Consider the following 26,883-nt stretch of genomic DNA (forward strand, 5'->3'; position numbering starts at 1 on the left):
ATCCCATGCACCTGGGTGTGTTCTCATTTCCCTTATTTATACCTGTCACTCCCAGCACACAGGGCTGGTTATTGATGTTACACCCTGTGGTTTCTTCCTCCTGCTTTGCTCCTGTGATCATACTGCATTGGGATCTCAACATACATTCTCCTGACCTGTTTTCATCTGTGAACCTGGTACTTTCCTGTGCATTTCCCTGTACTTGCTGCCTGGAATCTTTCCACACCTCCCGTTTACCTGCAACTGTGTATACCTGGTAATTTCTGCAAGACCATTATTACATCACCTGTTCAGACTCTTCAGCAATAAACTTGTATGTTTTTCACCTTATTCATGGCTCCTTAGCTGTATTTCTACATTGATTCGTGACAGTGGCTTACAAAGAAATGACAACGCTGTCAGCAAAAGCTGTTCAGCTCTCACTCTGTGAGAGCCGTTGCACAGCAGACACTATAGAAGCCCAACTCCCTTGGGCACTTAATCTACACTGAGGAGCTAAAGGAGGTTGCAGAGGGAAGGGGTTTGTCAGCAAGTTACAATTAACAAGTTAACTAGTTAAGTGCCAACTTCATGCTCCTCTCATACAACCCCATGGTAGCAGTGTCCCCCAAATTGTATGCAAGAGAAGTCAATGATCCAAGTATATTCTGTAATCCAGGTTTGGATAAAGCAAAGTGTTTAGAGATTTACAATTATGCCTGAAGTTGGAGACAAGGAACAACAATTTACAAAAAAAAATCAGAAATAATCGATTACTTCTGGTATAGGTCCTGATCTAAATGAGACGGAATTTCATACTGTAATGGAATAACTATGGAATCAGCAAGGCTGAGAAGCAGATCTTAGGACAGCCATTGATATATATTATATATAGAGGGCCGAAGCTAGGGGTGTGCAAGAGGGGCGCAGGATAATGGAGATTTTAGGTTCGTTTGGTTAGAATGGAGGGCTAGGGGGTTCCAGTTTTCCTTCTTGACCCATGCGCTAAATTTTTTTATCTACAGCTCTGTTGTCACGGTCACTAGGAGTCTCGACCCAGAATCTACCAATAGTTGACTTTACCCACCAGAGGTGCGGAGTCTAATACGGCGGTTGGTCTTCTCCAGGAACTTCTGCAAGGAAGTATGTGTTTTAACGGCTTCCACTGTGCAGGTCGCGGCCCTCTGGAGAGTATGGTAGAGCTAGCGGACTACAGCTATACAAGATGGTGGTCAGATGCTAGCCAGAGCTAAGTAGTAGGAGAGGCTCTGAAGTTAACAGGAAAGTCACTGGAGACTAGAGACTGTTCTGTGGTCAGCAGATGATGAGCACAATAACGAGGATGCTTCAGAGTATGGCAGGTATACCACTGGCGAAGAGGATATTTAGATATCAGAGGACAGTCGCAGGAGCGAGCAACACTAGAGGTGTACTACAGCTGATAAATATGATACCGATATGGAGAGAAGGTAGTCCAGGTGGCAGTTCAGAGGTAGATAGCACAGAGATGAACTGCGGCTGACAGGTATTACCACTGACGTGGAGATGAGATATCAGATGACAGATGTGGTAGTAAATAATGCAGGAGATGTACTGCGGCTGGTATTACCACTGACGTGGAGACGAGGTTATACAGACGGCAGGTACAATAGCGGGTAACAAGGGAATGTACTGCGGCTAAGCAGTATTACCACTAATGTGGAGATGAAGTAATCCAGGCTGCAGATACGATACTAGGTAACGTGGAGATGTCTGCGGCTGACAGTTATTAACACTAATGTGGAGATGAGGTTTATCCAGGCTGCAGGTACGATACTAGGCAACGTGGAGATGTCTGCGGCTGACAAGTGTGGTAGCAGGTACGCTGGAGACGTACTGCGGCTGACAGGATCCAGGAGGTGAGAACTCCTTGGTTACCTCAGCAGAATGAGGACCAAGAACAGGCAAGGGAAATCGGTCAGGGGTGCCTTAAATCGGTAGAGGCAATTAGTGAACCAATGAGAAGAGGAAAAAGGTTTAAACAGTCCTCTGGTCTGCACATGCACAGAAGCATAGCTAAGATGGTGGATGGCCGCCTGCAGAGCAGTGAGTGATCTGGATCTTGGCCTAGAGGGACCAGAGGTCCGGTGAGTGACATCTGTATATGAATAGAAATATCTTGATTCTAGACTAGGCCGTATTGTTAAGTTGAACTGTAATTGTCACTCGCCGGGTCTCTGGTTCCTCTAAACCTAGATCCAGGTCACTCACCTCTCTGCCGGCGTCCGTGCAGCGCCGCGGCTGTACGCCATCTTAGGAATGGTTTTGCGCATGTGCAGACTGGAACTTTATTATTATTATTATTAATATTTATTTATAAGGCGCGACAAGGCATCCGCAGCGCCGTACAGAGACAAACAAAATCACAATACAATGGGAGACAGCACAGTACAGTAAACACAGCAACTCAGTACGCTCAATGCACAGCTAGAGAGAGCGGGGAAGGGGGAGGGAGGATCCGCAAACGACGGGGCCCAAGAAGGAGGGCGCGGAAGACAGGGAGACCCCCAGGGGGGAGGAGGGAGCGAGAGTGGACGTGGGGTGGAGGACCCTCGAGGGGGAGGGCTAAGTAGCTGGAGAGCAGAGTTAGAAGTGGTGGAAACAGGAGGAGAGATGGCCCTGCTCAGAGGAGCGTACAATCTAAGGGGAGGGGTGGACAGACAGAGAGACGCAGGGGAGAGAGGGAGAGTAGGGGGACAGAGGCAGAAGATAAGGTAGGAAGTTAAGTGGGAGACAGAAAGGCTTTAAGAAAAAGGTGGGTTTTTAGGGCCCGTTTGAAGCTGGACAGATTAGGGGAAGTTCTGATGGAGGGAGGGAGCTTGTTCCAGTGGAGGGGGGCAGCGCGGGCGAAGTTTTGGATACGCGCGTGGGAGGAGGTTATAAGGGGGGAAGAGAGGCGACGGTCAGAGGCAGAACGGAGAGGGCGGGATGGAGCATGAATAGAGAGGAGGGTGGAGATGTAGGGCGCAGTGGAGTTGGCGAGGGCCTTGTAGGTGAGTGGGAGGAGCTTAAAGAGGATTCTGAAGGGGAATGGGAGCCAGTGAAGGGCTAGGTAGAGGGGGGAGACAAAAGAGCAGCGGCGAGAGAGGAAAATAAGCCTAGCTGCAGCGTTAAGGACGGATCGAAGGGGATCGAGATGAGAGTGGGGGAGGCCAGTGAGGAGGAGGTTGCAGTAGTCCAGGCGGGAGATGATCAGAGAGTGGATAAGGCATTTGGTGGCATCTTGGGAGAGGAAGGGCCGGATGCGAGCGATGTTGCGCAGCTGGAAGCGGCAGGATTTAGCAAGAGAGAGGATGTGGGGGCCAAAGGAGAGAGAGGAGTAAAATGACACCAAGGCAGCGAAGTTGGGGGACAGGGGAGATAGAGGTGTTGTCGACAGTGATGGAGAGGTCAGAAGGGGATGGGGTATGAGAGGGAGGAAAAACTATGAGCTCAGTTTTGGCAAGGTTAAGTTTGAGGAATCGAGAGGACATCCAGGAGGAGATGGCAGAGAGGCAGGCGGGCACCCTAGAGAGGAGGGAGGGAGAGAGATCAGGAGAGGAGAGGTATAGTTGAGTGTCGTCAGCGTAAAGGTGGTAGCTGAAGCCGAAGGAGCTGATGAGTTCACCCAGGGAGGAGGTGTATAGAGAGAAGAGTAAGGGTCCCAGAACAGAGCCCTGAGGGACCCCGACTGGAAGGGTGGATGGGGGGGAGAGAGACCCAGAGGTGGTGACAGAGAAGGAACGGTGAGTAAGGTAAGAGGTGAACCAGGACAGGACTGGGCCGGAGAGGCCGAAAGACTGGAGGTTGTGAAGGAGGAGGGGGTGGTCAACGGTGTCAAAGGCTGCAGAGAGGTCAAGGAGGATGAGAAGGGAGAAGTGGCCCCTGGCTTTTGCAGAGAGGAGGTCATTGGTGACTTTAGCCAGGGCAGTTTCAGTGGAGTGGAGGGGGCGGAAACCAGACTGGAGAGGATCAAGGAGGGAGTATTCAGAAAGGTAGGAGGTGAGACGGCTGCAGACGAGCCTCTCGAGACTTTTGGAGGCAAAAGGGAGAAGAGATATGGGGCGATAGTTCGAGAGAGAAGTGGGGTCGTGATTAGGTTTCTTAAGAATGGGGGATACGAGAGCATGTTTGAAGGAGGAGGGGAAGATGCCAGTGGAGAGGGAGAGATTAAAGAGGTGAGCGAGGTGGGAGCAGGTGGTGGGGGAAAGGGAGCGAAGAAGGTGGGAGGGGATGGGATCCAGGGGGCAGGTAGTGGGGGGGGAGGATAAAATGAGAGAGTGGACTTCCTCGCCGGTGGTGGGACGGAAGGAGTGGAGGGGAAGGTGGTTGGGGGGGGAGGACAGAAGAGTGGGAGGGGTGGAAGAGAGAGTGGAGGAGCAGATTTCAAGTTGGATGGCCTCGATTTTAGAGGAGAAGGAGGCGAAATCAGAGGCAGTCAGGGAGGAGGGGGTGGGGGGAGGGGAGGGGGCCAAGAGAGTGCTAAAGGTGGCAAAGAGGCGGCAGGGGTTAGAGGACTGGGAAGAAATGAGGGATTTAAAGAAAGATTGTTTAGCGAGTGAGAGGGCAGAGCTGTAGGATGAAAGGATGAATTTAAAGTGGAGGAAGTCAGCCAGGGAGCGGGATTTTCTCCTGTGACGTTCGGCGGAACGGGAGCATTTTTGGAGGAAGCGGGTAAATTTGGAGTGCCAGGGTTGGGGTTTGGAGCAGCGGGGGTGGACGGAGTGGGCAGGGCCGACCGCGTCCAGAGCGGAGGTGAGGGTGTGATTGTAGAGGGAGACCGCCTGGTTGGGGCAGGCCTGGGAGGAAAGGTGAGAAAGGAGGGTATCGAGAGAGGAGGACAGAGAGGCAGGGTCAAGAGCATCGAGGTTGCGTATGGACAGAGTAGGTTTGGGCAGGGGGAGGGGAGCAGGAGAAGAGGAGAGAGAGAAGGAGAGAAGATGGTGGTCGGATAGAGGAAAGGGAGAGATGGAGAAGTCGGAGAGATTACATAGGTAGGAGAAGACAAGATCAAGGGAGTGACCAAGGCAGTGGGTAGAGGAGGAGGTCCATTGGGTGAGACCAAGGGAGGAAGAGAGAGTGAGCAGTTTGCTGGAAGCAGGGTAGGTGGGGTGTTCGATGGGGATATTAAAGTCACTGAGAATGATCGAGGGGAGATCGGAGGAGAGGTAGTGAGGAAGCCAGCTAGCAAAGTTGTCAAGGAAGAGGGAGGTGGGGCCAGGGGGGCGGTAGATGACAGTGACGCGGAGATGGATGGGGTAGAAGAGGCGGATGGAGTGAGCTTCAAAAGAGGAGAAGGAGAGGGAGGGTTCAGGGGGAATGACACGAAAAGTACAGGTGGAGGAGAGGAGGAGGCCAACTCCACCGCCAGGGCGGGCACCAGGCCTGGTGGAGTGGGTGAAGGAGAGGCCACCATAGGAGAGGGCAGCGGGGGAAGTAGTATCAGAATCGGAGAGCCAGGTTTCAGTAACGGCAAGAAGGTTAAAGGAGTTGGATAGAAAGATAGCAGTCAGCTTGTTGCGGACGGATCTGGCATTCCAGAGGGCACAGAAGAAAGGGGGAGAGGAGAGGGGGGAAATGGGGATGAGGTTAGCAAGATGAGCAGCGCGCGGGGGATGGCGGGGAGGAACGGGAGAGGTAGGGCGGGGGGAGAGTATGGGTATGGAGTGAGAGCAGGGAGGCATAGTAGGGAGAGAGTAACAGAACAGTGAGATAGTGGGGACAGTGAAAAACAGGTAAGAACAAAGGCAGGAAGACAATGAAAAGGTGGAAGATAATAACGAATTAGGGCGTGGAGGGCATGGAACAACAGTACAGTGAGATAATAAGGACAATGAAGACAGGTAAGAATGATAGCAGAACAGTAAGATAGTAAGGACAGCGGATAACAGGTAAGAATAAGCAGGGAGACAATAGCAAGATGGAGGACAATAACCAAATAGGGCATGGAAGGCAAAGAATAATAGAAGGAGAGGTAATAAGGACAATGGAAATAGGCAAGAATAATAACAGGTAAAACTAGTTGCTGGTAAATATAAAATCAGGAAAAACAAGATAAAGGCATATAAATAGTAGAATAATAACAGGTAAAAATTAGAAACTTGTAAATGTACAATCAGGAAAAACAAAATAACGGTATATAAAATAATGTTTTATATGCAGTTGATGCAGTTAAGCCAGGGATTCAGCAGGAGAAGGGCTAACTGACAAGTCGGACCGACACACAGTAGACCAGTTGATGCAGGTAAGCCAGGGATTCAGCAGGAGAAGGGTTAATTGACAAGCCGGGTCGGTACACAGTAGATCAGCCGACGCAGACAAGCCAGAGATTCAGCAGGAGAAGGGTTAATTGACAAGCCGGGTCGGCACACAGCAGACCAGCCGATGCAGACAAGCCAGGGACCCAGCAGGAGAAGGGCCAATCGACAAGCCGGGTCGGCACACAGCAGACCAACTTTTGGAACGAACTTTTAAGAACTTTTCTCACTCCGTATTGGCCATCTGGCAGCCTTCCCCTATTTAAGGCACCTCTGACCTTCTCTCAATGTCTGTTCTTGGTCCTCGCTCTGCTGAGGTAGCTGTGGTTTACTCACCTCCTGGTTCCTGACGTACTCAGCGTCTCAGGATCTCCTTACCGACTGACCGGATACCTCATCGCCACGTCTGTGGTAATACCTGCCATACGCTGTTCTTCGCAGCGTCTCTTATCTTCTTACCTGCTGGTCGGATAACCGCATCTCCACGTCTGTGGTAATCTACAATACGCAGGTCATCTGATCATCTCCTCTACTCCATGTTACTACCTGCAATCGCAGAGTATCCCGATTCCTCCTATTACGTCTATTGCCATCTGCAGATCATCTCCTCAACTCCAGTGTTACTACCTGCAATACGCAGAGCACCTCATCGCCCATTAGCTAGTATGTCATATTCTCTACCTTCGTTCTATAGCTGTATGTCCGTTGACCCTGCCACACTCTCGAGGGCCGCGACCTGCGCAGTGGAAGCCGCTAAATCCATACCCTCTTGCAGAGGTCCCTGGAGAAGACCAGCCGCTGCGTTAGACTCTGCGCCTCTGGTGGACAACTATTGGCAGAATTCTGGGTCTAGAATCCTACTGACCGTGACAGTAATAATACAGCTATTCAAAGTTACATGTTCGGAAATACCAATGTGGAAATGTTTTTGTTGCCTATAAAATAATGTTCATAAGCCATAAATTTAAAGGAGTTGTCAGAAAATGTGTAAATCAAATTATGGGTGTGGGACTCAAGCATTCATTTGTCACCATGTTTTTGTGTAAATGATGCTTTAAATATACAGTATTACATTTTTGAAAAATGTCCACTATGGCTGCTGTCCACATCCCTAATCCCACTTACCATGCCTCCTCCGGTAGCGCAGAAGCCACGTTATTTCATGGGCCCCTGCCATCGTATTTCACCTGTGGGTATTTAATGCCCCAGTACAACACTGGATGGATCCTTTTCACTGCTTTGAAGACATGCTTAATCAATAGTACTGAAGCTAATTTGATATCTAGAAATACACTCAATTCTTTGCTGAAACCATCCTGAAGAAAGTCAACGATCTGTGGAATAGTTGCTGCTATTGAATTGAGTCCTACCATGTTATAAATTACTTCCAAATTATGTAATAGATTATTCAAGAGTTTTTCTTGCTTGTAAAAAGTGTACTGCTTCGAGACTCCTTTATGCCTGAGCAGTTACTGCTGAATCTTCAGGCCATTAGAGTTAGCTACCGTGAATTTGGATGAAGGTTGGGCCTTGGTGCTGAAGATCTCTCTGAGGAGAAAGTGAGCATAATTGCTCCCAGAACATCGCCCAGGCTACAGGAAAATACAGACAGCTTGACCAAAACAGAAGGATCGCTATCAATTCTGCCTTCTCTTTTCTGATCTTTAGAATGCAAGCAATGAGTGGGAAGACATAACTAGGCAGAAAATCCATGGTACTGTCAGAGTGTCTATTCCCTCTGCCCCTAGAGCTTTGTGCCGAGAGAAGAACATTGGTACCTTTGTAAATTTTCTTGTTGCCATAAAGCATACTTAAGGAAATCCAAATCCCTGGACAGCACAGTGGCTAAATGGTTAGCACTTCTGCCTCACAGCAGCGAGTTAAATTTCCAAATATGACATGTATCTTGTACAGTTTTCTGAGATTTTATTATTAAATTCCTATTTGGTACTTCTGCGCAACTCTCTGTTTTCCTTTTTCAATTCCCAACTATGGCCTTATCTGTGTGGAGTTTGTATGTTCTCCCCGTGTTTGCGTGGCTTTCCTCTGGGTGCTCCGATTTCCTCCCACACTCCAAAAACATACTGTTAGATTAATTGGCTGCTAACAAGTTGAACCTAGTGTATGTGTGTTAAGGAATTTAGATTGTAAGCCCCAATGGGGCAGGGACTGATGTGAGTTCTCTGTACAGTGCTGCGGAATTAGTGGCGCTATATAAATAAATGATGATAGTAGCTAGAACACTTCCTGAGTCAACTAACCTGGATGAACCTATTTTCGACTGAGGTAATCAGCTATTATGTTCTATTTGCCTGCTACAACACTGAGTGACTTTAGATTTTTCTCTGACCAAGACATGAGTTTTGCTACTTCCACCATCATGATTATGGGTCTGCTACCTCCCTGACGATTTAAGAAGACAATAACGGTCTTGTTATTTCAGATTATTCCGAAATACATCCTTTTTAGTTGAAGATGAGTGTGCCGAGTTGCCTTCCAGTCTGCTCTCATCTCTAATACATTTGTAGTGAAGCATTTTCTCATTTCGTGACCATGTCCGCTGTGCTATCTGTTCCGAAGTTGGGCTCCCCAGCCTGCGACACTGGAGTCCGTCGTGAGTATAATCAATGACAGACTCTTTCATTTTGGGCTTGACCACTAGCTGAGACACGTAGTATTGGTTCTTCACAGGGCGATGGCATAATTCAGAGAAATCTCAGTGTGATCCCACTGGGTAAAGCGTTCCAGCTGGAAAATACACATGTGCCACCATGCTCCGTGGATAATCCCTATGGTGGAAGAAAACAATCCCAATAATCAAAGTCCCTTCCTTATTGATATTTGGTGAAAAATCTGTAGTTGATGTGCCAGGAACTGGTACATGTTTTCTCGAACAGACATATTTTGTTCTGTATGGTGTTTATTTGGACCCCTAAAACTTTTGTTTGTTGTAACTGAGAGATAACTTTTTCTCCTGTTCACAATCCAGTCATGTTCTTACAGAAAGGCTTTCACTTGAGCTGTCCTGTTGTTGACAATGTGCTCAGAATTCCCAAGCACATGGATGTTGTCTAAATATGGAAATATGGTCAAATCAAGACACTTCACTTTTTTTAATTCCGCCACCAGAGTAATTAGAACCTTGGTAAAATTTCTCTGGGATGTCGCTAGGCCTAAGGGCATGCAGTTGAACTGATAGATAGTGCTGATTCATGACCCAGAGCCAGAGGAATTTCCGGTTATGAACCACAAAAGGGATATAAAAATAGGCATCTTGAAGGCCAAGGACAGGAAAAAAATCTCCTTCACCGATGGACATAAAGAAAGAATTCAGATTCCATGCGACAAACTTGTTGAACCTCTTCAAATCCAGAAAAGCACAAAAGGCTCCCGATGATTTCTGACAAGGATGACTCAAATATAAACCTCTGCCTTCTTGACCAGAACCAAGAACCAAGAGAAATTGCATGGACCTAGGTTTGCAAACTGTTTTGTAAAGCTTTCAACTCTAATATGCTTTGACAGAATCCTGGGTTGAACAAAGAAGTCCTCCCTGGGATACTGATGCAACTATCTTTTATCCATTTCTTACAGTGTTCAAAACCCATTGACCTGTTATAGAGTGGGCCCATAATTCTGAGTATTGTGCGATTCTGCCCCCTACTAATGTTAATGGGGACTGATCCTGACAATTGTAATTGTGGAGTCCTGCATTTTTTTAAGTCAGAACGCCCGAAAGGACTGTTTGGGTGTAGCAGGAATATTCTTTCTGCTGTATTGTCTCCCTGGCCTAGAAAGTCTTACTTCTTTGACGAGGAAGAGCAGAGGTATTTTGACCTTCAATCCTGTGAAAAGCATTTAGGTTTACCCCCCAGAAGACTACTGTATCAATTTAGTTTGTCCCCAAAGTGCAGGGACCCTTTAAATGAGAGATTTGGTTGACTAATTTTTGACTGCGCATCCAGACTTTCCTAGCCACTGTTGCTGATGTCACCCACCTTGTTGATAAAGCAATGGTGTCCAAATATGCTACACATAAAAATTCTATACCTTGACAAAGACCCCAGAGGCGGGGTCGAAACGTGTCGGTCTAACGGAGATCCGCCCATTTCACAGCGGTGGTGCACAAGCCGGAGGAGAGTGATCTGTACAGCGGTGATTACCCGGGACTATTCTAACTACACGCTGACTTCTCATTGCTATCTGGTACGAGTCCATCAGTTGTTTTAAGCTTGGATCCTATATGGAAAGAGATTCTTTGAGGTTTTAATGCTTTTATGTTGTATGTTTTTTACGAAATAAACCCTGAAGATAATATGCCAGATTCTCCCTCTATATCTTTCCCTTTCTATATGATATGATCGGGTAATGATTTGCTAAGAGGACTCGATTTTGGAAATCGATTTGGACTCGATTTTGGAAATCTATACGGGGATTGCTTTTTTGTGTGCTATGTAAGTGATTCAGCTCCTTTTGCTATGAGCAACACGTGTGGTAGTGATTAGAGTACTTAATAGTCAGCACACAGTTTGAATTGGTATATATATTTTTGGACGTAGAATTGAGATACAGAGTTTATGTATAAGTACAATTACTAACTGGGTGTCCTTTTACTTCTGTCCTATTCCGTCCATCCAATCATTTGGAGACACCACAAAAGGAGAGGATTTTATTGCATGACATCCACTTTGATAAACACCTATTAAGAATATTCCATTTTTTTCTGAAAGGATTGACTTCTTTTATTTATGGACATTGTGGACTATCTATTTATTTGGTTCAACAGTCTTTTATGCCAAGTTTATTGTAGTACCACATGATTTTATTATCCCGTTTTGGAGAACAAAAGAGATAGGAAGGAATATAGAATATTTTTTCATTCCTATTTTTTGTATTGGAAGATCAAAGAATTATTTGGTCATATTGTCTTGCCCAATGCACCTTGTTGTATTTTATTGATCAAATTTATTTTTAATGTAATGGCATTTATTATATACTTAGGCTGCAAACGGGAGGGAGCGCTGATTTTGGGATAACATTATTTAAAAAACATAAAAATTATATACCTCTGTGCATAACCGCAATGCTTTTCAACATATATTTTCTGCGCCCTTTCTCTTGAATAAAATGTCTCTCCCCACAATCTAAGCACTCTGGCCACTGTCACACTTGTTTTAATGTGGTTCCAGATGAAATATGAAGTTTTTTAAATCTTTCTATCCATAGAATCCCTCAAGGGACCCCCATCTTCAAGAGGTATCGTAGTTCTGGTCAGCATACTAGTTACATGTGCATCTTGTGGAAACAAGCTCCACTTCTGTGCCCCTTCATCCCCGAATGGATGCATAGGGGGGTATTCAATTGTCCGGGGGTTCGAGCGCGGAAAAACTATTACCGTTAATACGGTAATCTCTCGCTGGATTTCAGCTCGCAGCTCAGGTAGCCGCGAGTAAATTACCTTATTAACGGTTTTTCCGCGCAGGATTACCGTAATAACGTCAATTCTGCACGGACCGCGGGATTTTCGGCAATTCTGCGGACAATTGAATATGCCCCATAGAGTGTAATTCATTATACTGTACTTTTCAACCTGTGCCCATTCCTTATGAATACGTTCTTTCACCACATGATGTACTGTAACCTTCAAAAGGAATTTATGACCCACTGTGGCAGTTGCTTCCTCATTCATACCCATAAACTTGTATATGTTTGAGCAAAATTATCACATTGTCTAGATGAAACATCCTAGGTGTTACCAGACAAGTATTCTAAAGTCGCTGAAGAGCTCCATTCTGACTGAGAGTTTCTATCTTCAAAATCCATACTTGTCAGAGACCTTGCTCTCTTTATCCTTTATATAGCACACAAATCCTCCTTGGTCACAAAATACACCTTTATCCAGGTGTGACAATGTCACTGGTGTAGTATATGAAAAGAGGTATATTTCACCCAGGTTCCTAACCTACTGCTTTTAAAACCCCAAGAGAATGTGTGTCTGTAGTAGCTGTGAGCTGCTACAGAGAAAAGGGTCCTGGGGTTTATGGATGGAGAGAGAAGGGCAGGCTTCATCAATTAGGTCAGGTTACCTGTGAACCTTATGCTAATCAGGAGTTGTACCATGAATGGGGCTGGTAAAAGGTGGCTGCTGCTCAGCTCAGCCAGTCTCACACTGGCTGGGGACTGAGGCTGCATAGTTTATGTGAGAGAAAAAAAAAATTATATTTGCCTGTAAGTGAACTGTGCTGATACTGCTTATGTTATATTTTAGTTTATTAGTCAGGAGTGACAAATGTTTAGTTAGAGCCGGAGGGCAAGGTGTTTTTTTTTTAAGTTTTCTTTATTTCTCTGCTTAATAAAATTGGCAGAGGCCAATTGGACCAAACGCTTGGTCTTGTGTGACTTATCTGCTAACATACATTACCGTTTACCCCAGGAGACTATATCTGTTCACCTTACCCAGTCACATCAGGATATACGTTCTTTAAACTGTTAAGGAAACCAATTTATTCCCTTGGCTGGAGAAATACACATTGTACAAAAATCCCTTCAGATACATTTGGTAATGGTTTATCACAGGTTCCAAAAACTATACGCTGTTGTGCTTTGCTCTCCTTCTTTCTTCTACAGGCTTTACTGAAATGACAGACTATTACCAAAACAAAATAATAAAGTGAAATGTATGAGCAAAAAAACATCCCTAGAGTAGGAGCCCTTTGGATGCTTGGGGTTAGACTCAGGCTTCATTCTGCTGCAGATCCCGACTGATGCACTCAAAATGAAGGTTTCCTCCAGGACAAGGAACACTTAAGAGCAGTTACGAGCTCTCGATCTTGGAGCCCTGTGACCTATGAGGTGGTGCTCACTCATTGCCGAGTTCCGTGAACTGGTGCAATCTTTGAATCATTACACCAAATCTGCTCCCAGAGATAGCAGACTAGTGACCCTGTGCAGTCAACATGGTCCTTGTCTTACACCACAGATGACTTGTCGTTGTGACCACAAATAAAGTAAGCTACCTATACTAGAGACAGGAATTTATGTAGAGAAAGAGAAGGATCTGCCTTATATAATATCTGTAGGTGTTTCGCAGGAAAAAAGTGAAATAGACTCACATTGAAACATTTTATTCTAAGAAATCCTTCCAAAGTCATTACTTTCTCAAGTTTTAGCAAAGTTAAACCCATACTACTGCCCTTTATATTGACACTATGCCAAACTTTACCGTCCCAAATGAAATACCTCGGAAAGATGCCACAACCATACAGTCAGCCTTTTTAATTTTGGTAAGGTGCAGCTTTGCAGATACAACCATGAGGCGCAACATGTTGTCATAGCCTGATGTCTGAGGACTGGGATATCTTGTGACCTATCATAGTGAGAGAATGAGAAGTATTGGAGACAGAAAAACCATACAAGACACAAGAAGAGATCCCAAAATAGATGAAGTAGATGACATGAAAGATCAGCTGTGAAAAAGAAGAAGTGTAGGCCTATGTTACTATTAAGCAAGAACAGGAAAATAAGGTGCTACTTTATAATGCCTGCAAGACATCCAAGTGTGTAGCTTAGATTGCTTCTCTACAGAGGTTATAAAGAGAAAAGTGTTACGACAGATGTGATGGGGGAGAATGTATCACAAGTGCAGTAATAAGGTTTGTTTAAAAGTTGCATATTCTGTCTCTCTTGGATGGACAACACTCTTATGAGCTTAAGGTAGGCCTCAAGGCCATGGCTGCAACACACAGCTATAACAACTAGCCAACGTTAACAATGACTGTGTAATTAACATCGGCTGAGAATAACGCCTACCTGCAGCGAACAATTAGATGAGGTTCAATAAGCAAGCAGAACTGTACCCACTTGCAGAATATACTAAGAACTTGACAGGCAACATAATACTAATGTACTTACTGCTTTATTTAATTAATAAAAGCCACTACCATTGCAAGAAGATTCGTTTTTATGAAGGCAATTAGGTCATTCTAAAGAGGTATGTATAAATATGCCACTGCCCCTTTTTCTGTGGTCTAGTAAGATTTATATATTTATTCATTCAAGTCAAAGCAATTCTTACTCATTACTCTTCATAAAAATATTGGCATTACAATAGTTGTGTTCGTAAATTGCTTCACCTTTTCCGATGTCTGAGTTTATAAATGTTAATTTCAAAATTATTTTAGCATTTATTTTTGTTGGTGTGCATATATTTACCTCACAGGCCTGGATGTCTAGCAGTTAGTCTTTTTCTATTTGTGATCTCATGACTGCTTTCCACTAAAGAGAATTGAAAAATAAGTTATATAATAATCTTCTCAACGTAATACTTGTAAAGCAAATTAACAATGAGTTTATCAGATACACTTGATCCTTCTAAAGCTCATAGGGGAGAATTCAATCAGCCAGTGAGGTGCAACAGGCCTCGATGGCCGGCTGCACACACCGCTGACCAATACGGTACAGATTCTCCGCTCATTTTCTCCTCATATCTCTATGGGACACAAAGGAAAATGAGCAAAGGTTTGAGAAAAAACCGTTGAGGTGATATGTTTCTGCAGACTGTTCCGGTGACACATAGGGGCATATTCAATTAGCTTTCGGATTCGCGGTAACGCGCGTTACCGCGAAAAGTGCGCGTTCTTGCGGGTATTACGGTACCGCATTAACGCGGATTTTCGTTCGCAACCCTATGGGCTGCGAACGAAAATCCACGTTATTGCGGTAACGTGTATTACGAATCCGAAAGCTAATTGAATATGCCCCATAGTGTCACCTCGCGGCTAATTGAATTCTCACCCAATGGTATTTGATGTTACTGAAGCACTAATAAGTTATGTCATCGCACACTAAACATAAAGGAGCCAGAAAGGGTTATTTTTATCATTCATCATAATGTATACTTGCTTGGCGCCTCGATAAACATAGACAACTACATGTGTCAATTCTTCTCATTCATTTTACAACAGGAAGATTAGTGGACCCAAGTTCAAATAAGCTAGAAAATAATTAAAAGCTTCAGATGATTTGTCATCGTACCACACATTTGTCTCAAATGATAGTGAAATAATTGACAAAGATATTGACTCCATCTTGGAAAGAACTGAAAAAAAAAGTTATACAGACTCATTTGGCTACCTTCCAGCACATTAACATATTTGTCTATTCTCACTGTTCAGGGTTCCTCAGTTGACTGCAAACATTGGGTCGAAAATAATGTTAGATGTATGATAGATTATTAAATATTTTGGACAAGACATACCACTGATCTCTCAGTAACACCATATGTACATCATCATAGATTTTATTCTCCCTTTTACTAAAGGTCCTGTCAAAATTGTAGTCTGTTGTACATTCAATGGTATGACTTAGCAAATCAGTCAAATTCATCAACACTACATATTAAATTTATGTCTGCATCTAGCTGTGTATTTTTTTTTACATTTAGATTACAGAAATTAAAGAAAAGCTCTCAAACATGATTGAAAGTTCAGTGTTTTACATAAGCATATTGTTGTCTATTGTTGGTGAGAGGGCAAATAGGATCAGGGATAGACAGGAACAGGATAGCAGATAGACAGATAAGCAAGTAGATATGTATATTTAATTATCCACTGTCTACTACCCAACTCAACATAGTACCTGTAGCCACAACCTGTTGGACTTTCGTGTCTAACCCCAATCAAATCTATAACTTTATTTATAATCATCTCACTCACTTTATTGCTATTTTATTCCATATATTTTATTTTCTTCTCTTGCCCTATCCTATTTACGTATATTTTATTCACCGAGTTATCTATGTCTCTGTCACCTTAATTGCAAATCAACTACTAGACGTCTACCCACATTTCCATATTTTGAAGCACATACTATCTGGATTTTAAACCCCTTTACATTGTGCTGTTGTGATCTATGCTCACCCTGGATCACCCGAACAATTCCTTGAAAATGTTTCTATCTGTGACATCACCCCCATGATCTTGGCTGATTTTAACATCCCAATTGATTATCCATATTCTTCTTATTCTAAACTACTCTGATCAATTCTCTCAGCCTCTCCCACTGGACTGACTCTTCTACAAATTGTGATGTACCTTGATCTTAATTTATTCAGACATTGCTCAGTTTCTGATTTATTTATTTTTTAACACTCCATTCTCTCTGAGACCATCCCCTGATCAGCTGTAGGATTTTCAGCATTATTCTTTTTCACCAACTTTTCAAAGTTACATTTAATTATAGGAGGTACAGGCAAAAATGAGTGGAGATTCTTCTACCATAATAACTGGAGGTGTGCGCAGATTCACATAGCACAATTAAACTCTATCCAGGGCCATAACGAGGGTGGCGTGGCCGATGCAACCAACCAGGGCACAAGGCAGACAGGGCACCATGGCTGCCTGGTAGTTGTTCTGGCATCTTAGCTCACACAATGTTTCTGGCACAGATATGATATGCCTGTCTGTGTACACTGGGTCTAGAGCTTACTGGGGCTGAAAGCGACAGCAGGATCGTCCCCATATCTTTGCACAATTGGCTGCATGCTGCCTATTCCCGTATAGAGGCAACATGCAACCACTCGAATCATACAGGGGGCGTAGCTACTTCCTGTGCACAGTGAACCCACTGACCCCTTATCTGCCCTCCCTCCCCTACGTTATGTGCAGTTCCTGAGCAGATTTCCTACCTCCCCCGCTTTTCATTCATTTTCTGCCATCTGCATACTACCCCCACCCCCAACACCCTCCCCCAAGCCATGTGTCTATCTGTATCTATCACCCAGTCTATTTGGGTTTCTTCTCAGTCTCCAATTTGTACGAGTGCCCCCCCCCCCCCCCCCATATATGCCTGTGCATCTGTTTTCTGTGTGTCTGTCCCTTTCTTTCCTCCACTTTGTGTCTTTATTTTTGGATATGTATGTGTCTTCTGTCTCTATTTGCACCCTTCCCTTTGTGTTATCTGTTCCCCCACCTTCTTCTACTATTTGCCCCCCAATACCCACTTTTCCCATGTAGCCCTCACACCTTCCCCAACTTCTTCCACTTCTCCCATTACTTTCTTCCTCCTATTCTGATGTCGATGGTGCCTTGGTGGCTGCTGATCAGAATAGAAGAGGATGAACTTGATAATAGCAGGTAAGCAGAATTTTCTTGATTTGAACCCTTTTTGCTGAGCTAATGAATAGGAAACTTTTGATACCATACCTATTCTTCAAACTCAAAATACCATTTGCAGATACAGTTATGGGGTTTTAAGAAATTGCCAATCAGGGATTCTTATCTGAAGTTTCATGCACTAAAAGGCAGATCTACAAGGAGGATGAAAAACCCTACCACCAATTAAAAATAGTAATAGGGTTTTTTTCTCATTTCACCCTAAACATCAAAAGTTTATTGCCTGTGAACCAATCTGACTCACGCATGCGCTCATCAGCAAAGGCTGGCCTGGAAAAGTGGTCAGATAAGCCAACCCACTTCAGGCCAGTATTGCCGCAGTAGCTGAGTATCGCTGAGCTGCCCCGGCAATAGCTTAGCTCATTGTGCTAGGTCTATTTATAGTATTAGGGGATTTTCCCACGACCGTGAGAAAATCCCCCAATACTATGAATAGACCTCGCGCAAAAGCTAAGCTCATTGCGTATCGGAGCATTTAGCTAGTAAAAGCAGTTTGCGGCGGTCCAGCATTTTTTTTGTTTTTCTTCAATCAAAACTAAAGAATCAGGGATGTTACAATATGGAGCCCTCCTGGCTGAAGACAGGAAGACTTCTATCAACAAGGGCGGCTTTGGGCCCAAGAAGAACTGAAGAGATTTCAAGCATGGACTTTTGGATAAAAATACTTTGTTGACAATACAAGCATGAACTTTGGGACTTACAAATTTATTTTGGACATGGTCAAGCCGGACTTTGGATACAAATTTAATTTGGACTTTGGTGACAGTCCTTTTTGGATTGAAAGTTGCTGACAACAGAAGAAAACTTAATTGGTGAGTATATTGGGGATTTATTATTTTTAATAAAAATATGTGGTGTAAATGAGGGTGTTTACTGTATTTATTGTGGGTTTATTATTTTTAATAAATGTTAGTGGTTGTAATGAGGGAGTTGTGATTTTGTTAAAATTTTGGTTTATGGAACTACAGGTCCCATCCAGCCGTTGGTGTCAGGGCATGTTAAAACTTGTGGTTCTCCAAGTGCCAACATGCCCTGGCTGCCATGGGTATGCTGGTGGTTGTAGCTATACAAGTAGCAGCATACCCAGACTATTTATGGCACCCAGGCTGGCTGGAACTTGCTGTTCCACAAAACAAAATGGCATCTGTTTGTTTTTTTATACATTATCCACCGTTATTACCCTACACCAACCACCGAGGGGTGTAGGAAGAGCCCTATTGCTATAAGCACTGGGCTGGGTGTCCACTCCCTAAGGAATCCAGCCCAGCGCTGAAAAGCCTGGGGTTGGTCATTATGGCAGGGGAACCCCTGCAGCGTGTCCCCCTGCTATATAGTGCCACCAACCCCGGCTGGTTTGCCTAGTGCTGGTTCTGTGAAAATAGGGGGGACCCCACGCAAAATTTTTCCCCAATTTTCACGGAACCAGCAGTAGGCTGGCAGCACTAGGGTTAAGACTGAATAGAGGGGGCACCCCACGTGTTTTGGGGGTTTTTTAAACTTTAATCTATTCTTTACAATTTTGACAGCTGCCGGAGCTCCGGCAGTATGACAGAAAGTGTAACAGTGATGTATTTATACAACACGCTGCTAGCAATCAGCGTGTTGTATCTAGCGTGTTTTAAAGCAAACTCTCCTGAGTTTGCTTAATCGCAGCTTCATACATTTGAGATTTGTATAGCTGGAGTGGCAAACAGTCTGGAGATTGATCTCTAGCGATTTTGCAAATAGCTATTTTGACAGAAGCACAACTCTGGCGATTTTACATGAAATCTCAGGTTCATACATCTGCGAGTTTCAACTCTAACAAGAAAATTACTGGATTTGCAAAATCGCACCTTGATACATTTACCCCCTGCTACTGCTATACCGCTAGAAGCACCTAATTACCAAATGAGTGACACCACATGGGACTGGTACAGGCATCAGAAATTGACATACACATAACCCTAAAGGAGGCAGATTTTGTGAAACTATCGGCAGTTGCTCGTGAATCGATCGTAAACTACACACTATATGATCATTAGGTGGAAAGGTCAGAAAATATTAAACAGTACGACCAACCAAATGAGCCCACAATCGACACTTTGGAACACCTTTTTTACCATTGTGTCACTATACTCACACAAACCCGACCAAACGGTCACATGTCCGCTGATTTGCCCAATTATTGGACGAAAATGCTCCATTGTGTACACAGCCTTAAGAACACCCTCCGTATTGCTCCCCTGATTTGGCAGATTAGAAGGATGCTGTAAATTCATCCTACATATGTCATTACTGGAGGCTACCTTTCAATCTGAGAGACAGGGGTGTCAAAGGTAAATAGATCAGATACAATGATTAAACCCACAAATAATTTTTGTCGCCTCACCAGATATTTCTCGCCTCACCAGATACCTCACGGACAATTCCCTCCTTGACCCTCTCCAATCTGGATATCGCCCCCTCCACTCTACTGGAACTGCCTTGGCCAAAGTTACCAACGACCTCCTATCAGCCAAATCTAAGGGTCACTTCTCCTTACTCATCCTCCTTGACCTCTCCGCGGCCTTTGACACAGTGGACCACCCCCTCCTTCTGCAAACTCTTCTTGGCCTCTCTGGTTCCGTCCACGCCTGGTTCCGCTCCTACCTTGCTAACCGCACCTTCTCTGTCTCCACGTCTGGCTCTTCCTCCATCCCCTCCCATCTACCGGTAGAGTCCCCCAGGGCTCTGTCCTCGGCCCCCTACTCTTTTCGCTCTACACTTTCTCCCTCAGTGCGCTTATCTCCTCCTTTGGTCTTTAGTATCACCTTTATGCTGACGACATTCAACTCTACATCTCTTCCCCTGATCTCTCTTCCTCCCTCCTCTCTCGTGTATCTGACTGCCTCTCTGCCATCTCCTCCTGGATGTCCTCCCGCTTTCTCAAAATTAACATCTCTAAAACTGAATTGTCTTTCCTCCACCCAGACTCCCCCTTCCACCACAACCTCTCTATCATTGTTAATAACACCACCATCTCCTCTGTCACCCAACTCCGCTGCCTGGGTGTCACCCTCGACTCCTCTCTCTCTTTTGTCCCCCATATCCAATCCCTTGCCCAAGCCTGTCGCTTTCAACTGCGCAACATCGCCCGCATCCGACCCTGCCTCTCACAAGATGCCACCAAAACCATCATCCACGCACTAATCATCTCCCGCCTCGACAACTGCAACCTTCTCCTCACCGGCCTCCCCCCGCTCTGTACTCAATGCGGCTGCTAGATTCATCTTTCTCTCACGCAGCTCCTCCTCTGCATCCCCTCTCTGCCATGTCTTACACTGGCTCCCCATCCCCTACAGAATCCTCTTCAAACTCCTTACCACCACTTACAAAGCTCACTCCCAGTCTACTGCTCCCTATATATCTAACCTCCTCACCATTCACACTCCTGCCCGATCCCTGCGCTCTGTTAATGACCGTCGCCTCTCCTCCACCTTAATTACCACTTCCCACTCCAGAATCCAAGACTTCTCCCGAGCTGCCCCCCCCCGCACTGGAACGACCTCCCTCGCTCCATCCGTCTCGCTCCCAATCTGTGCTCCTTCAAACGATCACTTAAAACTCACCTGTTCGTCAAAGCCTATCAACCAACCACTTAACCCCTCATCTACTCTGCTCCCTTTTCCCTTTCTCCACTGGCCCCTTTTTCTCTCCCCTGGCATCACCAGCTCCCTCTCGTGCTTGATTTGTCCACCCTCCCTTAGGATGTAAGCTCGTATGAGCAGGTCCCCTCTTCCCTCCTGTCTCCATACCTGTTCTTCTGCTCTGTCCTTACTCCATATGTCTGTTCCGGAGATTCTGAAGCATTGGTACTTTGTGTTTATCGTTCTGTACTGTTTAACCCTGTATGATCTACTGTTTGTACTATGTACGGCGCTGCGGAAACCTTGTGGCGCCCAACAAATAAATGATAATATTCAAAAACGGTAAGGCTTATTATGCTACAACTATGTAAAAACTCCTAAAAATAATAAATATGATAATAATTCCTTTTGTCACATCCCCTGTTTGAGATTGCCAGTCTCCAAAACATAAATTAAATAGATAAACAAAAATACCGGGTGCATCCAGGGAGGAAAAGTAATTTATTATGAATTAAATATGGATGGAAAAAATTCCAATGTATAAAAATCAACTGATCTCACATGTAGAACTATAGAATAAAAATAGTACAAATGTTCCATATATAGCATACGTTACAGATGTAGCTGGAGGTAATATGCAAGAGAAATGTCTCTGTAAATAGATAACAATGATAAGTGTCTGGCCAGTACACCTTAATATCACAATAATAGATGTATCATTCAGAGATCATAACTGTGTGCACACATAATAAGGAGAGATCTCACCCATTCACGAGGTGCTTCTAACATGGGATATGTGATATCTCCTAGTCCATAGGAATAGGGTGTAACATTATCCGGAACAGAAGGGTAGAAGCTCCCTTATTAACAGCGCTCGGGATGGTATCAATATAAGGTCTCCTCGGAGGCCCTAATTGAATAGCGGTAGCGCTGTGGTCTCTTAGCTAATTCCACTTGAATACATCAGCCAACAAAATGGAATGTGGAAATATATGTTCTGGCTATTTGATGAATATATACACAGCAATTAAACCGTATGTGATAGCGGCTTTTCCAGCATAGAAGGTGATGGTTAAAGAGCCGATGTTACTGATTCCCGCTGTCTCATCAAATGCTGGTGGCTCAGTGTACCCGCTCAGGATAGGAGTATGATCGTAATCTTTCTTTAGGTGTAAAATGCTCTCCTTGGAGATAATGAAATTGCCTCTTTGGAATGAAATCCAAGTGGAAGAAAAATACTAACGCGTTTCGTCGGCCAAACACCAACTTTTTCAAGAAAAAGTTGTCATTTGGCTGATGAAACGATTACGATCAAACTCCTATCCCAAACGGGTACACTGAGACCTTATATTGATACCATCCCGAGCACTGTTAATAAGGGAGCTTCTACCCTTATATTCCGGATAACGTTACACCATATTCCTATGGACTAGGCGATATCACATACCCCATGTTAGAAGCACCTCGTGAATGGGCGAGATCTCTCCTTATTATGTGTGCACGCAGTTATGATCTCTGAATGATACATCTATAATTATGATATTAAGGTGTACTGGCCAGACACTTATCATTGTTATATATTTACAGAGACATTTCTATTGTATATTACCTCCAGCTACATCTGTAACGTATGCTATATATGGAACATTTGTACTTTTTTTATTCTATAGTTCTACATGTGAGATCAGTTGATTTTTATACATTGGAATTTTTTCCATCCATATTTAATTCATAATAAATTACTTTTCCTCCCTGGACGCACTCTGTATTTTTGTTCCATCTAAATAAATGATAATAATAATAATTTTCCCTCCAAAACTTAAAATGGTTGTACCTAAATAGTTTGATGGCAATGCACACATACAATACCTGGATCAATACCTGGATAACACAGAGAAAGATCAAAACAGCATTGAAATGGTAGTTTGTTTGTTTTTTGTTCTTATTTACTATATACCTAGGCTGTAACTAGAGTGGTGTAATATTCTAGCATGCAATGCCAAGGGGGCACTATGGTTCAGAAACAGCAAAATGGAGGGGGGCACAATGACCCTCTCCATTAAGTCACTTCAGATATCCATGACCTGAATAGATGAAAGAAAAAAAACAACTTACCTTTCAGCCACATGATTTTGCATGGTCTATGCACCATACAAAGGTTACTTCCAAGATCCTTGCCATTTTGAACATAATAAACATTTTATATTTGACGTCATTTTCTAAACTATACAACGAACGACAGTTAGAATCTGTTAGTTGCTATGGACAACAACACCACGCCACCTTTTCCTACAGTTACCTGAAGAACAGTTTCCATTGACTGTCCCCAGTTGTGTGTGGACACTGGTCCGCTCCTATACTGGGGCTTATTGGCTGCTAGTACCTAGGTAAACTCCGACCACACTCACCATTATCCAACCTCCCGCCCACTCTCCACCCTGACGTCACACGCATAGGCCCGCCCACCAGACGCACGCTGCACGCACCGGGCCTGAGCCACCGGGACACACCGAGACGCGGCTGCTACGTTGGGAGAAGTGGGCGTGGCAAGAGCGAACGGCGACCACAATGAGGCGGGATAGTAATAAATACGGCGACACAAGCGGGCAGTGATACAGGTGACTTAATTTCCTGCCTAGAGGGATACACAGTGACGAAGCATAATCGTGTGTACTATGTAGACTGCACACGTACAGCCCTCCTTATATAATTAATACGTCCTGGATCTGGCTGTGCTAAACAATATAGAGGCAGCGTACAGGGCGGAATCTTGGGTGGTGTGGCAGTTATTGGTGCATTCATATAAGTAAAGTTAGCACATATGTCTGTACTGCAAAGGTAGGCACCAGTTGTTGTGGGACTACACCTCTCAGCATGAGAGGCTGGTGCTTGTTCCACAACAGCTGGAGTGTCTTCGATTATTTGCATCTCTTGTACAGTATACATATAATAAATGCACAGAAGGTAACTTTGTATAATAACTCCCTTGTTTCCCTGTCCTGCCCCCCTCCCTATTATTATAATTTGTTATATAATGTACTAATATATTGAGCAACATGTTGTAGTAACATGACATACACTATATGGACAAAAGTGTTCAGACGCTTCACCATTACATGAGCAGGGACTGTAATGACGTTGTTGTTTTCAAATACATAAACTTTAATATTGAGTTGGTCCCCCTTTTGCAGCGATGATAGCTTTGAATCTTCTTGGAAGGCTTTCCACAAGATGTTGGAGTGTTTATGTGGAAATTTGTGCTTGTTCATTCTGTAGAGCATTTATGATGTCAGGCACTGATGTTGGACGAGAAGGCCTGGCTCGCAATCGCTGTTCCAATTCTTCCCAAAGGTGTTTGATGGGGTTGAGACAGTCAAGTCATTCCACACCAAACTCATCAAACCATGTCTTTGTAGTCCTTGCTTTGTACACCGAGGCACAGTCATGATGGAATACAAAAGGGCCTTCACCAAACTACAAAATTGGAAGCATAACATTGTCCAAAATGACTTGGTATGCTGAAGGATTAAGACTGCCCTTCATTGGAGATAAGGGGCCTAGCTCAAACCCTGAAAAATTGCCCCATACCATTATCCCTCATCCACCAAACTTCACAGTTGGTATAATGCAGTCATGCAGGTAACGTTCTCCCGGCATCCGCCAAACCCAGGCTCGCCCATCTGAATGCCAAACAGAGAAGCGTGATTCATCACTCCACAGAACACATTTTCACAGTCCAGAGTTGGTGTGCTTTACACCACTCCATCTGACGCTTGCATTGGTCTTGTTGATTTGAGGCTTGCATGGAGCTGCCAGACCATGGAAACCTATTAGATTAAGCTCTCGCCGCAGTTTTTGTGCTTACGCTAATGCTAGTGGAAGTTCCGAACTCTTCAACTATGGAATTAGCAGAGAGTTAGCGACTTTTACGCACCATGCGGCTTAGCAGTCGTTGACCCCGCTCTGATTTTACATAGTCTTCCGCTTCGTGGCTGAGTTGCTGCTGTTCTTAAATGCTTCCACTTTCTAATAATGCCACTTACAGTTGACTGTGGAATATCCAGCAGGGATGAAATGTCACAAACCATCTTATTGCAAAGGGGACATCCTATCACAGTATCACGCCTGAAGTCACTGAGCTCTTCAGAACGACCCATTTTGTATCACAAATGTTTGCAGATGGAGACTGCAAGTCTAGGTGCTTGATTTTATATACCTCTAGCAACGGTTCTGATTGGAACACCTCAATTTTAACAGGTGTAGCCAAATACTCTTGTCCATATAGTGTATATCATATGGGACAAATAATTACATGCAATAACATTCAATGAGAAGATAACAAGGATCATGCAACCTTTTTTGTATTGATCGTCATGAATAAACTACTTCTGCGATTCTTGAAAGTATGTAAATGGCTACTAAATTGAACATAATTTTAGGCACCTTATGTATTCTGATTTTATGTTCTTTGAAGTTTCTTACATAAGCAAAGGTTGACATCACTCAGCCACTAGCCACTTGCAGTAACTATAAAGTAGTTGCCATTATTATTGGTCATGTGTAACTGTAAAATGTCATTGCACCAAAATATTATTTAGCACTGTACATTGATGCCACCATAACACATAAATAACATACAATATAATGAAACAAGGTAAAGATGGACATGTGTATAGCCGTAGTATACACATCCTCAAGGTTACGGAGATGATTTAAGCTACATCGAGAATTACAGTTCAGCTTTGTAGCCTATTATATTTGGTAAGCACAATCACAATTGGTGGATGTGGTGTGTTGGGAATCACTATATTTGATGGTATTACACTATTACTGTTTTTTTGAGATGATAAAGAATTATTGAAAACACCTGGCTGAGTCCACGGGACCACTGTCTGATATATGCTATTCATCTATAGTTTGCTGCTTCAGTGTTTTTAGACCTCTTTGACAGACGTTGCTATGGTCTACTGAAGTAAAATTGCATGCATTTCAAGTGTCAAAGACTTTAATTGACAATTACATTAAGTTTATGCAAAGAGTCAATATTTGAAGACCTCTGCAATTCGCCCTGTCATGCTGTCAATCAACTTCTGGGCCCCATACTGACTGATGGCCGCCCATTCTTGCCTAATCAATGCTTGGAGTTTGTCAGAATTTGTGGGATTTTTGTTTGTCCACCTGCCTCTTGAGGATTGACCACAAGTTCTCAATGTGATTAAGGTCTGGGGAGTTTCCTTGCTATGGACCCAAAATTTCGATGTTTTGATCCCCGAACAACTTTGTGATCACTTTTGCCTTCTGGCAAGGTGTTCCACCATGCTGGAAAGGCATTGTTTGTCACCAAATTAACTGTTTTTGGATGGTGTGGAGAATTGCTCTTGGCGGATGTTTTGGTACCATTCTCTATTCATGGCTGTGTTCTTATGCAAAATTGTGAGTGAGCCCACTTCCTTGGCTGAGAAGAAGTGGTCTCAGGATGCTCTTACTGTTAGCATGACACAGGACTGATGGTAGCACACACTTTTCCTTCTCCGGACAAGCGTTTTTCCAGATGCCCCAAACAATCTGGAAGGGGAATCATCAGAGAAAATTACATTATCCCAGTCCATTCCCTGTACCTTTTGCAGAATATCAGTCTGTCCCTGAATTTTTTTCTGGAGAGAAGTGGCTTCTTTTCTGGCCTTCTTGACTACAGGCCATCCTCCAAAATTCTTCTTCTCACTGTGCGTGCAGATGCACTCACACCTGCCTGCTGCTATTCCCGAGCAAGGTCTGGACTGGTGGTACTCTCGCAGCTGAATCAACTTTAGGAGATGGTCCTGGCATTTGCTATACATTCTTGGGCGCCCT

The 26,883-nt window shown here is 44.1% G+C and overlaps 2 protein-coding genes across 7 annotated transcripts in view; one reads left to right on the forward strand and one right to left on the reverse strand.

Annotated features, from left to right (window-relative positions):
• The window catches only part of FER1L5 (fer-1 like family member 5), a 676,118-nt gene extending 652,667 nt beyond the window's left edge, over positions 1 to 23,451 (reverse strand). For all 5 annotated transcript variants that reach the window (XM_075207347.1, XM_075207349.1, XM_075207348.1 and 2 more), the window contains exons 1-3: positions 23,333 to 23,451; positions 14,466 to 14,528; positions 13,494 to 13,620 (exon numbers count right to left, since the gene is read on the reverse strand). In XM_075207347.1, coding sequence (XP_075063448.1) covers positions 13,494 to 13,578 — 85 coding nt within the window. In that variant the 5' untranslated portion in view covers positions 13,579 to 13,620; positions 14,466 to 14,528; positions 23,333 to 23,451. The remainder of the gene's footprint in view (positions 1 to 13,493; positions 13,621 to 14,465; positions 14,529 to 23,332) is intronic.
• Positions 23,452 to 23,480: 29 nt separating this feature from the next.
• The window catches only part of KANSL3 (KAT8 regulatory NSL complex subunit 3), a 59,774-nt gene continuing 56,371 nt past the window's right edge, over positions 23,481 to 26,883 (forward strand). The window contains exon 1 of one of the 2 annotated variants that reach the window (XM_075207352.1): positions 23,481 to 23,651. The gene's annotated coding sequence lies outside the window, so the exon portion shown is untranslated. The remainder of the gene's footprint in view (positions 23,652 to 26,883) is intronic. The other variant, XM_075207351.1, reaches the window with a different exon arrangement.

Source organism: Mixophyes fleayi, chromosome 4 (genome assembly GCF_038048845.1).
Source record: "Mixophyes fleayi isolate aMixFle1 chromosome 4, aMixFle1.hap1, whole genome shotgun sequence".
Taxonomy (NCBI): Eukaryota; Metazoa; Chordata; class Amphibia; order Anura; family Limnodynastidae; genus Mixophyes; species Mixophyes fleayi.